The sequence below is a fragment of the Leopardus geoffroyi genome, chromosome E3 (assembly GCF_018350155.1).
Source record: "Leopardus geoffroyi isolate Oge1 chromosome E3, O.geoffroyi_Oge1_pat1.0, whole genome shotgun sequence".
Lineage (NCBI taxonomy): Eukaryota > Metazoa > Chordata > Mammalia > Carnivora > Felidae > Leopardus > Leopardus geoffroyi.
The window spans coordinates 8,511,473-8,524,067 of record NC_059340.1 but is presented as its reverse complement, the minus strand read 5'-3'; the positions used below and the strand labels follow the sequence as shown (position 1 = coordinate 8,524,067).

Sequence of the window (12,595 nt, the reverse complement as noted above, 5' to 3'; positions counted from 1 at the left end):
TTCCAAGTTCATCCCTCTTGGAGCAGATGTCACTGCTTCATCCCTGTTGACAGCTGAATAACGTTCCTTTGTATGGACAGGCCACACTTTGTTTATCAACTCATCCCTCGGGGGACATTGGGGTTGCTGCTACTTTTTGGCTCTTTTGAATTATGCTGCTGTGAGCATTCGTGTGCAAGTTTTTGGGTGGACCTGTTCTCCATTCTTTTGAGTATATACACACACCTAGAAGTAGAAAGGGTGGGCCGCAGGGTGACGCTATGTGTAACATTTTGAAGAACTGCCAAGGAAAGGCGTTTCTTGAGTTCCTTTTTTAAAAAGTTCTATACACAAAAAAATAATAAAACTGAAGCATCAAATAAAATTTTACGAGCTGCCTGTCTGAGAAATGAATCTTGCAGGGTAATTTGCATTTTTAAGAATTCTCTTTTGTAAAGGAAAGATTTCCGAAGCAAATGCTATAAATATGGTAAGGCTTTTTCATGCTATGGTCGTCATCAAGTGCTCATTGTATCCAAAGTGCATGGCTCAAAACAAAGGCCTTGCCCATCAGAAGTGGGGCGGGGGGCGGGGCCTGGGTGGCTCAGTCAATTAAGCTTCCGACTTTCGGCTCAGGTCATGATCTCATGGCTCCGGGGGTTCGAGCCCCGCGTCGGGCTCTGTGCTGACAGCTCAGAGCCTGGAGCCTGCTTCCAATTCTGTGTCTCCCTCTCTCCCTGCCCCTTCCCTGCTTGCACTCTGTCTCCCCCTCTCTCTGCACCCCCGCCCCCCCCCCCGCACTCTGTCTCTGTCTCTCTCTCAAAATAAATAAATAAATAAATAAATAAATAAATAAATAAATAAATAAATACTAAAAAAAAAAAAAAGTGAGAGAGGGGCACCTAGGTGGCTTAGTCAGTTAAGTGTCCAACTCTTGATCTCAACTCAGGTCTGCAATTCACGGTCGTGAGTTCAAGCCCCACATTGGGTTCTGTGCCAGGCATGAAGCCTACTTAAGAAAAAAAAAAAAGAAGCAGGAGAGAGTCATTCTACCAGAGCTGCTGCAGGTTCCTGGACCCCCAACATGAGAAGTGTGTCGGCGGCGGGGGCTGTCCAGCTGGTGCCCAGCCCGCCTCCCTGGCCTGCCAGGCTTATAAGCCTCCTCCCCCATCACTGAGGGGCACGTCTGGCCCGCCCAGCTCTGTGAAAACCAGTCTGTCAATCGGCACTGTGGGTCTTCGATAAACCCACCGCTCCCACGTCCGACGAGACATGAGGAAACGTATGCCGGTGTTTCAGGCCTTTTGCGTGCATCGGTGGTAGATTCTTACAAGGACAGAGGCACGAAACAAAAGCTGAGTGGTCACTGAAGAGCCGCACGGCCTCCGGACTCCGTCCGTTTGCAGAAGACGAAGAGCGGAGAATTCGCTCGCTACTCAGCACAAACGTTCCCAGTAGCTGCTAATAACGTCTCCGCACCGCTTTATAGTTTAAGACGCACAGGGGGTCACGTGTGAGGGCCCCCCCCCCCGCCCCGACTCCACGATGCAGTAAGAGATGCCGGAAGCGCCCGGCCCCCCTCCAGCACCACGCAGGGCACGGACGCCCCTGCTGCTCACTGAGACCCGGCCACGCGGGCTCCAGGCGGCCCGTGCAGGACGTGTCCATTTGAGTTGCAACTTTATTTTTAAGTGACTCTCTTTTTCCAGGCTGAGTCACTCCCTGCAGTGTCTATATAAAGGCTGTAGAGGCAGTGACTAAATGCATTTGGGCCTGGGCCACAACTATATATTACTCCCCCCATCCCCCGGCCTGCTGGCTCCTCCTCTCACGGGGAGCACGGAAGGACTCACAGAGTTGGCAGTGTCGTCCTCACCTCGGCCACAGGGGACTGGGTGACCTGCGTGTGAGGGACACGACGCTGGGGCACACGCTTTCTCATTTCATTCCGAGGGTGCATCCTGATCAACAACTAGATGGCTGTGGCTTTCCTGAAGAAGGTGTCCCCTCCTGGGCCCCCCTGGGTCCCCCCTGCCGGAGGTGGGAAGGGATCCACAGCCCTAGTACGGTTGTACGGAGGGACAGCACGAGATTCCTTTCCAGGTGGTACCCCAAGATGACTCCTGACTTTTGGTGACAGTTTCCCAAGAATGAAAAATTCAGAGCAGCGAACCAAGAAGGGGCGAACCAAGATTCTGCCACTCAGGAAATGAATGCCAGCGAGCAGGCGGTCAGGTCAGCCTTGAAGACAATGTTCCCTGTCAGGGAGCCGGGTGTGCGGCTGGCATCGGGCCCAGGACCACCTTCCAGCGTGGATGGTGAGTGAGGGAGGGGCGGTCAGTCCCGGTGTCGACCCCAGGCAGCTGTGCCCACGACAGTCAGGGCCGTGACAGGAGAAGACACGCCATGGCACTCGGGCAGGAGGGATGCGGAAAACTACGACCCCGACGATGACCGCCGTGGGCCGGGTTTCACGACGATTAACGCTCTCGAGGGCAAGACATGTCGAGGTACAAGTACGTCGGGACAAAAATGACCATCAAGAGTCCCTAAACGGCAGCCCCAGTTGACATGGCCCCTTTTATAGGAAACATGAATCAACCTGGCCAAGTTGGGCAGACAAGTGCCTAAGACCGACTCCGGGGTAGCAGCTGGACACAGACAGGGCAGAAGTGAGTTCTGAGGGTGGTTCTGTGATGAAATCGCTGCGCCCCTGCTCCCTGCTTCCCCTCCCTGCCCCCCATGAAGGATGGTTCCTCCCTCCCTGAAAAGAGCAGGAACAGAACAAAACAAAGCCCATGCTCCTTGTAGAATGGAGTCTGACACTGAGGACCTTTCTTCTGAGAGTCGAGCATTCCATCCAAATAGCATGGCGGTGAGCTGGGCCTGCTGTCCCCCTGCAGGCGCCCTGGGACCTCCCTGGAAGGGCCCGCGCCTCACTCAGCCTCAGAGCCCGGCAGTTAAGAGCACGGACTCAGTGGCCACACCGCCTGGGCTCACGTCACCGCCTGGCCAAGTAGTGGAAAACTTAACTGATGGGAGAACAAGAAAAAGGAATCCCTGAGTGGAATCGTGAAACCCTAGCGCTGTCCCAGACTTTCCAGAAATGACTGTTTCCAGGAGTGTGGAGCGGGCCCGGCCTCCCAGGGCCAGTTGTGGGCAGTGCCCACGTGCTTCCACGTCCCTGCTGATCCAGTCCGCAGTCGGCTTCATTGACTGCGAATGCCATCCGAGGCCTCAAAGGTCATCCCGGCCTGTACCTGGGATCTCCAATCAGGGCAAGAGCAAAGCAGAGGCGAGCACTTTGTGGCATACCATCTTCAAGAAAGCCACCACCGCCCTTCCTGCACGTACTGCCACCAGCCTAACCTCCCCCTTCACCACCCTCCTCCTGGCTCCCACCCCTACCCCCAGCGCCCTCCAGATGTGGCACACTGAGGCTGCAGATGTGCATCTCGGGGACTGTGTTCTAGGCCAGGGGCCTCCGGGTGAGCTCCAACGGGTCCAGGAGAAACTATGCAAGCGCGTGCATTTCTCAGGGGAGGAAGGAGGCCCTTAACACCCACCGGTGTTTCAGAGACTGAGAACCGAGGCCCAACAGGGGCCCTGTCGACCTACAACAAGGGTTACTGAGGCACATGGGGCTGAGACCTTGACCACGGATAGAAGAGTGTTTCTGGGGGGGAAAGTCTACATTCAGAAGATTCCAATTATAACATCTTAGCACTTAACATGCCAGATCAAGATGTTCAACTTGCTGGTAAGAAAGATAAGGAACTCTTTAAGAACAAGGATAGGGTTGTATCCTCAGGGCGGAACCATCTGGCACATGGAAGGTGTTCCAAAAATATTTGCAAAATGATTACCTGTCACCACAAACCAACTTCTGAAATACTACGAGCTGAAACTACCTGCATTTGTTGTGGGTTTTTTTTTTTTAATGTTTATTTATTTATTTTGAGAGACACAGAGAAAGAGAGAGAAAATGCTCGCACGAGCAGGGGAGGGGCAGAGAGAGAGGGAGAGAGAATCCCAAGCAGGCTCCATGCTGTCAGCACAGAGCCCCACTCAGGGCTCAATCCCATGAACCGTGAGACCATGACCTGAGCTGAAATCAAGAGGCGGATGCTCAACAGACTGAGCCCCCCAGGAGCCCCCTTGTTGTGTCTTTTTTTTTTTTTTTTTTAAGTTCCCTGAGCTGGCTTTGAGAAGCAGAAATCAACTACATCTAATGTGCTCCGTACTCTATGTCCCAAGCTCATACTGGTAACAAACACGCCCTGGACTTGAGGTTCCAGGCTTGTGTGGAGCCCTCCACACGCTCACGCACACACACAAATACACAACATATGCATGCATACACACACACACACACACACACAGCAACCCCTGTGAGCTGGGCCCTATCATCACACTTTTGACAGGTGACAACGCTGAGACTCTGGGAGGTGAAGTAATTCACCAGTGCCACGAAGCAGTAAGCCACCGGAGGTGATACACACGGAAAGTGACAGAATATAGAAATATCCCCCCAGTCTTTTATGTTTACCTAATCAATTATTAATCCAATAGGGAAGGGATGTTTCATTCCAAAATTAAAATTAAAAACCATTTTTCTTTGAAAGGGGCTTTTTTGTTTGTTTGTTTTGAATCAGAACAATGTCTAACACTTTTTTTTGGAGTAATTGCAACCATCTTCAAATTGACCACAATTTGGGGGTTAAAAAGATGTAAGCAGTAATATCAACTGACCGTGAAGGGATTAATCTAATGACACAAAATGGAAACTTAAAAGAACAAATGCACCATACACGAAAAACCTTCAGGGCTCTGGCCACCGCGGCACCTGTCACTCTGTGCTCCCGGGGCTCGTCCCGTGTGGAAGGACCTGCCCGCTGGCTCTGAGGCCTCCCGCACAGCCCCCCTTTCCCTCTGGACTTGAGCTTCCCCAGCTACCCGTGGGCAGGGCCAGGTTGGAAAACAGAAACTCCCTGTTGGGAGACCAGCACGCTCGCCTCTGACTTTTCTCTGGTGCCCTCATCCTGCATAGTAGATTCACTAGACATTCGACGGACGCTAGGAGCGCATTATCTTCTTCCCCAGAACACAGAGGGGGGACTCCCGCGTGCTCATCAGCAATCAGCACACTAGGTGCAAACCAGTCACAGCGCTGGCCACCCGCCCTGGAACGAGAGCCTCGTCCTCACTCGGCCAACTTTCTGAGGTGTGGAGATCCTGGTCTGTGTCCCCCTAAGGTAGATGCCTCTCCTGCCAATGAGCCAATTTTTTTTTTTTTGAACCCCTGAGAACAAGTTCTAAGCAACCTTCACTTTTATGTCCAATCTCTCAAAGAGTTTCCTCGACGGTAAGTGTGAATTGATTCCCTCCGTTGCTGAACGATCCGCCCAGCAGTGTAGTCACAAGAGGGGACCGATGTTAGAAAACTGTGGGGGCCCCTCTGCACTGTGACCCCAAACAGACAATTCAATATCCCCTGTGGACCCCAGGCCCCGCACTCACTAGAGTCCCGACACGTGCCACCAGACCCCCACACACATGTACCCTCCCCCTCCACGAACCCCGGAGGACTTGGCTATAGCTACGCCCCCACCCCCGTTCTGGCCTCACGTGGCTTCACTATTTACACGGGATTCTGGCCGGCTGGTGGCATCAGTGAACCTCTCTCCCCTATCAGTTCTCGCCTCAGGGTTCCCACAGGGACCCCACACAGATGTCATGGAGGGTCCTGGGATAGAAAGAGCCGAGGGAAGGGGTGGGAGCCGCAGGGGGCGTCACCCTTCCCGGCTTCCTGGAAATTCCTGTTGCAGCGAGACTCTCCTCATTGCAGCAAGAGTAGCCTGAGTGAGCACTAGCCTGGACCAGCTGGCAGAGGCCAGGAGCGAGCAGCACAGAAACCTTCTGTCCCCTTCCGGGTGTTTCTGGGCCTCTCTTCTCTACGGAAGACAGGGTCTAAAACTGTGCTCTGGAAAGAAATGCTCCAAATGGCATTTATGAACCACACTGCTTCTCCCCCAAGCCTCTTCCAGTGACTGAGATTAGGAGATAAAACGCTACGTGTTTCGGAGGGGGAGGGCTCTTCAAGCTGTGTGAGCTGGTCTCCCATTTCCATGTCAGGGGAGGGGCCGTACCCTCAGTGGCCGGAGGGGAACGCACCCCCTCGGTGGGCCCCCGCCCCCACAGCTGACAGGAGCCTGGGACTCGGAACATCCAGGAATCCGGGTCTCTGCTGCTCTTCACAGTACCGACCACGGGGCAGATTGTGTTTACTGAATTGTCTGCTGCCTCGGAAGGACGACCTTGACCTTCTGTTTTAGATTTTCCAAGGAAAATGGTCACCAAGGGAAGGGCAGTAAGAACACGGGGCAGAGGACGGCAGCTCACTACGGGAACGGTGCGAAGGGTGGCTCGAGGGACAGATGTGAAGGGCGCCGGCCAGGGGAAAACAGGAGTCAAGGACAAGGATGAGAGCTCGGGAAACCCCACAGTGAGACCCTCCAGGAAGGCCTGCTCTGAAGTGGCCTTAGAGAAGGAAAGTCATTAGAGGAAGGCAGTCCTGGATCCTGTCTTTACTCAACACAGAGCAGAGCGGATCCCCGATACCACGTGGAAGGCGGTAACCAGGCCCGAATCTCTACAAAGTGCACCTGTGCTTGGATAGGACGGGAAGATCCACGTTTAAGGGAGGGGGTGAGGGCAAGCAGTGCATCTAAAATTTAAAGCCCTTAGGTGGGTCTGCCCCTAAAGCCCCCTTTCTTCCCGCTGGGCTGTCGTGTTTTCTCCCCAAATATTTATTCTGAAAACAGAGGGTTAATGATTTGTTTCCCAAAATGACTCACAATAGCACACCCCCTCAAGCAGCAAGCTAGACGGTACACTTGACACGGGTCTGCCCTTGAAAGTTCCAATCACGCATCATTTTTCAGGAATATTATGAAAGTCTGGGGCATGCCTCCCAGAAAGCAGCTTTCCTTCCAGACCTGATCCTTTGTCCTGCACGGAAGAACGTGGGCAGTCCGCTCTCGCCTGACGGGAGGGTGCAGGAGGCTGGGGCGAGAGCCCGCGGCCCGAGAACCATCGTGGGCCAGCCTGGCAGAAGCTCCCGGAAAGCAATTCCCACGTCTGTCCAATGGTCTCTAAAACCCTCCTTGCTTTTCGTTTCTTACAAACCCTTGGACAGGGACCGGGGGAACCAGGGGCCTCGAAAACAGACTGGGAAAATGCTGCCCGAGGCCCTCTGAACACGGCCTTTCAAACGTGTACTTACAAGAAAAAAAGAGGAGCCCACGAGGAGCACATTTCCAGTGCCCTTTAAAGCGTATTTCAGGAAACAGAGGCGTTTAACAGGCCCTACCGGACTAAATGTCTGTTCGACAAGAAGGATCGGCACATCGCGTCCTCAGAAGTGTGCAGCCTCAGACAGGGCAGCAGGGAAGGGGCCCTCTGAGGACCCCCTGCACCCCCTCCCGCTACGCCCTCGTGCTCGGGGCTCCTGCTAACAGGAGTGGGCACGGAGCGTGGGGGCCGGAGCCCCGAATGGGCCACGCAGCCGGCCACGTGCTCTCGCACACCCAAGGGGGTCAGCAGGCGCATCTGGAATTAGCTCGTGCTCTCCTGCGTTCAGACAACCGACCGACGCCCGAGGGCCCCCAGCCCGCCGCGAGGCAACGCAGTCTGCTGGGGGCGAAATGCTTACAAACACAGCTTCTGAATATGTCCGAGGGCAGGGAGACCCCTCTCAAAGACACCTGGACGGTCCTGCGGCCTCACCTCTGGAGTGTTCTTCTTGAACTCTCGGCTCTGCTCGATAAGCCGCTTTCTGGACTGCTCGCTTTCATCTTGCCGGTTCGCCAGTACTGTTGCGGTGGCATCGAGTTCCCTCTGTCGAGAGAGACACAAAGGAAGACAAGGTTGTCACTGCTGCTTCGTACCAGAGGGGATCGTATCTGCATTCGACCAGAACCCGGGAGAGGCCCCCCCGTGGCTCTGGGAGTTATCAACTCCCGGGCAGAGGAGGGGCTGGGGCCGCAGAGGGGAGTGGACACACTCGGGCAGTTGCCATCGCCCCGTGCGCACGTCCCGGAACACCACGCTCCCCCGGCTCGATGTGCCGTGGGTCCACACGCACCTCACAAATGACTGCTTCGGGGACAGAACACGCAGACACGTTTTTCTTTGCTAAAGCCAGCGTCAGCCCAATGCCCTGATGCCGTCTAACATACTTATTTTTATTTGGAGACAGAGAAAGAGAGCGTGAGCTGGGGAGGGGCTAGGAGTGCGAATCCCAAGCAAGTTCCACACTGTCAGCACAGGGCCAGATGCGGGACTCGCACCCATGAACTGCGAGATCACGACCTGAACCGAAATCAAGAGATGGACGCGTAACCCACTGAGCCACCCAGGCGCTCCTGGTTTCTGTTCTTAGCAAGCTTTCCCTCTTGCCGAGTCTCTGTGCCCTGATGACTCTGCTTTACTCTGGGCTTCTCGCTGGGGCGTGCTATTCGTCTGTCTTCAACAGTGTGGGCCTGGGGGCTTGTGTGCTGATAACTGGGTCTGCTTTCATTTAACAGTACATATTGTGGGTTTCAGAAAGGTGAGGTATCATGCCCATAACCTGTGACTAGTTTTCAGGAGGGACCTTTACGGGGCAAATTCCAAGAATAATGATTTGCAGGATGCAGTCAACTTTGGGAATGGGCACCTGGTAACAACAGCTATTCTCAAGCTACTGTCCTTGCATTGAAACTCTGAGAGCCACCAGGGCCGGGTGCCCTGTAAGAAGAGGACCTCGGCTCACACGACAAAATAACGCTCAGAGCATCAGAGAACCTGTGCCCTGGCCTCGGAAATTCTGGGAGGAGCTGCCAACAGGATCCGTTTCAAACAAGCCTGCAGCAGATGGGCCCAGAGTGGTGTCCCAAGCCGACAGCAGGGGCACAAGGACACGCTGCCGTAGCCACCAAAAGGCCCATTTTCTTGCCCAGCGGCCTCAGTTACTAAAGACACACACTGGCATCTTCTGCTTAGGATTCGATGTGGCTGTTGCACATGGCTTCTCCGTGGTATGCCCCATCCCCTGGGACCCAGCAGGGCAAGGACCCAATTGAGGACTGAAAAGCGAGGCAAATCAGACACAGAGATCCTTCCACAGACATCCGGGAAGCACGTGAGTCTCCCCCCGCTCCCCCTCCCCCACCCCCACCCCTATGAGGTTTCACCTGCTTCCCTTTTTGGCGGAAGTAACCGGAGGAGTTTGGTGGGGCCTCCTGATGGGCACTTCACTTGTACAGTATGGGGCGGGTCACTGCCAGAGAGGACGACAGGGCGCTGGAGCCACATCCAGCGTGGTGTCGACTTGGAAATCATAAGACGGTTTTTACTGGGGGGGTGGGGGGTGGGGAGGGGGAGACACTCCCCACCGCACTCTCTCTCCCCTGTCGTGTTTCTGGCATTACAGCAAATCTTGAGCAAACAAGTCCAAAAGAATAACATGGGCTAGAATTCAAGAACAGATGTCAAAGCTACTGCAGAAAAGAGGGAAACACTGCACATTTTGATAGACCACATTTGAAACACATCCCAGTCGAGTGAAGGCAGGGAAAAAAGAGCAACCGAAACGAATGTGGTGATGCGGGGATGGAGACGGAGAAGAGAGAGCAATCGCAGATAAGCAGAAGGCTTTTCAAAAATATAAACAATCTGGTAAGGAGGAGGACTTAGACGGCTATATTTAAGCAGCAGGAGCAGAAGTTATAAAAGGAGGCTTCAAGAAGTGGGGAGAAACGCCAATATTGAAACATGACAGAGAAAGTAGAGTTGATGTTTTGTTCTAATCGCCCGCAGATGCAGAAAACTTGGGCACTGACTGCTTCCAACGAGGACCTAAATTCCAGGGCGGGGGGGGTGCTGTCACCCAATCAGCCATAACGGCTGGACGGTGGGGGGCACAGAGGGGACTGTGGTCCCAGCCCTGACCCCCACCTTCCCACCTAGAGGGACGAGCGCGGGGACAGTGGGGCAATGCTGCGGAAGACGTGACAGAGCACACGGTCCCCTCGGGTCCCTGCACGCCCCACACGCTGAAGTCCGACCCAGCCCACAAGATCCACGGGCACATCCATCAGAAAACCCCACCAAGGAGGGCTGAGTCTGAGACAGGACCCTTGATACAAGGCAGCGAACCCACCTTTGTCATGGGGCCACAGGGCCAGTGAGCCTGGGGTGACGTACTGCTGGCAGTCGGGGACCCCCCAGGGGGCCGCCACACTCCCTTCCCCACGCGTGCAGACATACGCAGGTCCACATGAGAAACCAACGCCGGTCTCCAGATTTAATACCGTGCCTCCGCCCGCCAGCACAGAAACCGACCAGCACCGCCAAGGAGGACAGGCTGGGCTTGCCCGGCCCCGGGGTCTGGTTGGTCAGACTTAGCGCTCGCGATCTTTGACCAGGTCCCTTACAAAACCACCAAGAGGTTTTCTGAAGGACACGGAGGCTTTGTACGGTTGTTGGGACGACGCAGAGAAGAGACGGCTATTAAACATAAGCCAAATACTGTTTTATTATCTACCCGGCCCGCCTATGCTCAAAGTGTCAAATACAATGACACATTAACAAGGGAATTTAATGTGTTTACGGGAGGTGGCGGTGGGGGCCTAAAATACAGAACCCTCAGTCCCGGAGTCACTGGTCACGTGTAAAAAAGAGCGTGGAGGGTCCCCACACCTGAAAGGCACTCAAAACTCGCCAAGAGAAAACAAAAACCAAAAACCCACACCTGGGAATCAACCAGTGTCCAACGAGAGCGTGTTGGCATATCCACTCAAGGATCATTCTGCAATGGTAAGAAAAAGTCCTACATGTGCTAGGAGATGGGCTGATCTTTGAGATATATTTAAGCAAAAAGAGCAAAGTGCAAGAACAATGCCAGGATTGTTTAAAAGAGTATCTATACATATGCTTGCATAAGCTTTGATTGTCTCCAGAATGATACAAAAGACACTTGTAACTGCTTGGCTCTGAGAAGGCGCTGGGGGGGGGGGGGGGGGGGGGGAGGGGGAAGGGGGAGGCGGAACCTACCCTTCAGTGTCCAGCTGACCCTCGAAGAACATGGGTTTGAACTGCATGGGCCGCTTAGACGCGGGGGTTTTTTATAGCACAGTACTGTAAATATATTTTCTCTTCCTTATGATTTTCTTCGGAACGTTTTCTTTTCCCTTTATTGTAGGAATATGGTATATGATACGTAGGGCATACAAAGTACGAGTTAATCGACTCTTTATGTTATAGGTCAGGCTTCCAGTCAACAGTAGGCTCTGAGTAGTTAAGGTTCAGGGGGAGTCAAACGTTGAATGTGGATCTTTGACCAGCCGGGGGTCAGCACCCCTAATCCCCCCATTGTTCAAGGGTCAATTGTACCTCTTTTGACTATTCTAGCCATGTGCATGCATTATTACCCAATTCGAAACACTGTATTGTTAACTTTTTAAATCCTGCTGATGTGAAAAATACACACATATATTGTTCTAGAAACATATTTTACATCGTGCGGCCCATAATACACATGTTCATGGCCCGCATGTCCCCCTGCCCAGCAGCAGAGGCCTGGAATAGATGAGCTCTTGACTCACTCTGGTAACTCAAAAACCGAGGCAAGCACGTCCTTTGTCAAAACAACAGCTGTTTCTTGCACAACGCGTCGCACACTGGCCAGTCTCCGGGCTTGTGAACGAGGAGGAGGTGGCCAGTTACAGAAAACGCCGCTCACCCAGGCCAGAGCTTTCCCAGGGAATGGCAACGATTTAGAAATATTCTCCCGCTGGAAACAGCCAACAGCCCCAAGTCCAAAGTCATGGGAAGTTGGCAGGGCTGGTGGCGAACCGGCGGGCTCTGAACACCCGGGCACTTTCAACTAGGCTGGAAGTGGTGGAAATTGTCCTGGGTGAGTGTCTCACAAGGACAGGCACCTGGAGGCAGAAACTGCGGTTTTCTTTCAAAGTCATCGTGTGGCAGCCGATGCCAGGAGGTGATGAGGCCCAGTGTTGGAACCTGAGGCCCCGTGTGCACGGGCACGCCCCCTGCTATAAGGCGGGTAGGCTCCCGCAGAGCCGTGGACGCCTGTAGTCCTGCCTTCCTCTCTGGCGAGAACTTCTGGCAGGCTTTCCCTCCCATTTCTGACAGATCCTCAAAGGGCAAAGTGCCTAAATTTTAACTTTCTCTCTGCCTGAACTCCAGCCTCTCAACCAAGTATTAAAGATTTATCAAACACAAGAAACAGGGGCGCCTGGGTGGCTCGGTCGGTTGAGCGCCCGACTTCGGCTCAGGACATGATCTCAAGGCTTGTGAGTTCGAGCCCCGCGTTGGGCTCTGTGCCGACAGTGCGAAGCCTGATTGGGATTCTCTCTCCCTCCGCGCTCTCTCTCTCTCTCTCTCTCTCAAAATAAATAAGCTTAACACACACACACACACACACACACACACACACACACACGAAATAAAATGTGACCACAAGCCTATTTAAAAGAAAATTTTCCCAAATAAAACAGGTCTTAATAACCTCAGTGATCAATTTGAAATCAATTTAAAGTAGGTATACCTG

General features: G+C 53.6%; 1 protein-coding gene across 10 annotated transcripts in view; it reads right to left on the bottom strand.

Moving 5' to 3' along the window:
• Positions 1–12,595, bottom strand: part of CUX1 (cut like homeobox 1) — a 376,259-nt gene that overhangs the window by 279,173 nt on the left and 84,491 nt on the right. For 7 of the 10 annotated variants that reach the window (XM_045461928.1, XM_045461932.1, XM_045461926.1 and 4 more), the window contains one exon: positions 7,768–7,878. In XM_045461928.1, the coding sequence (XP_045317884.1) occupies positions 7,768–7,878 (111 nt within the window). Of the gene's footprint in view, positions 1–7,767; positions 7,879–10,183; positions 10,517–12,595 lie in introns of those variants that run through there. The other 3 variants (XM_045461924.1, XM_045461923.1, XM_045461931.1) reach the window with 3 other exon arrangements.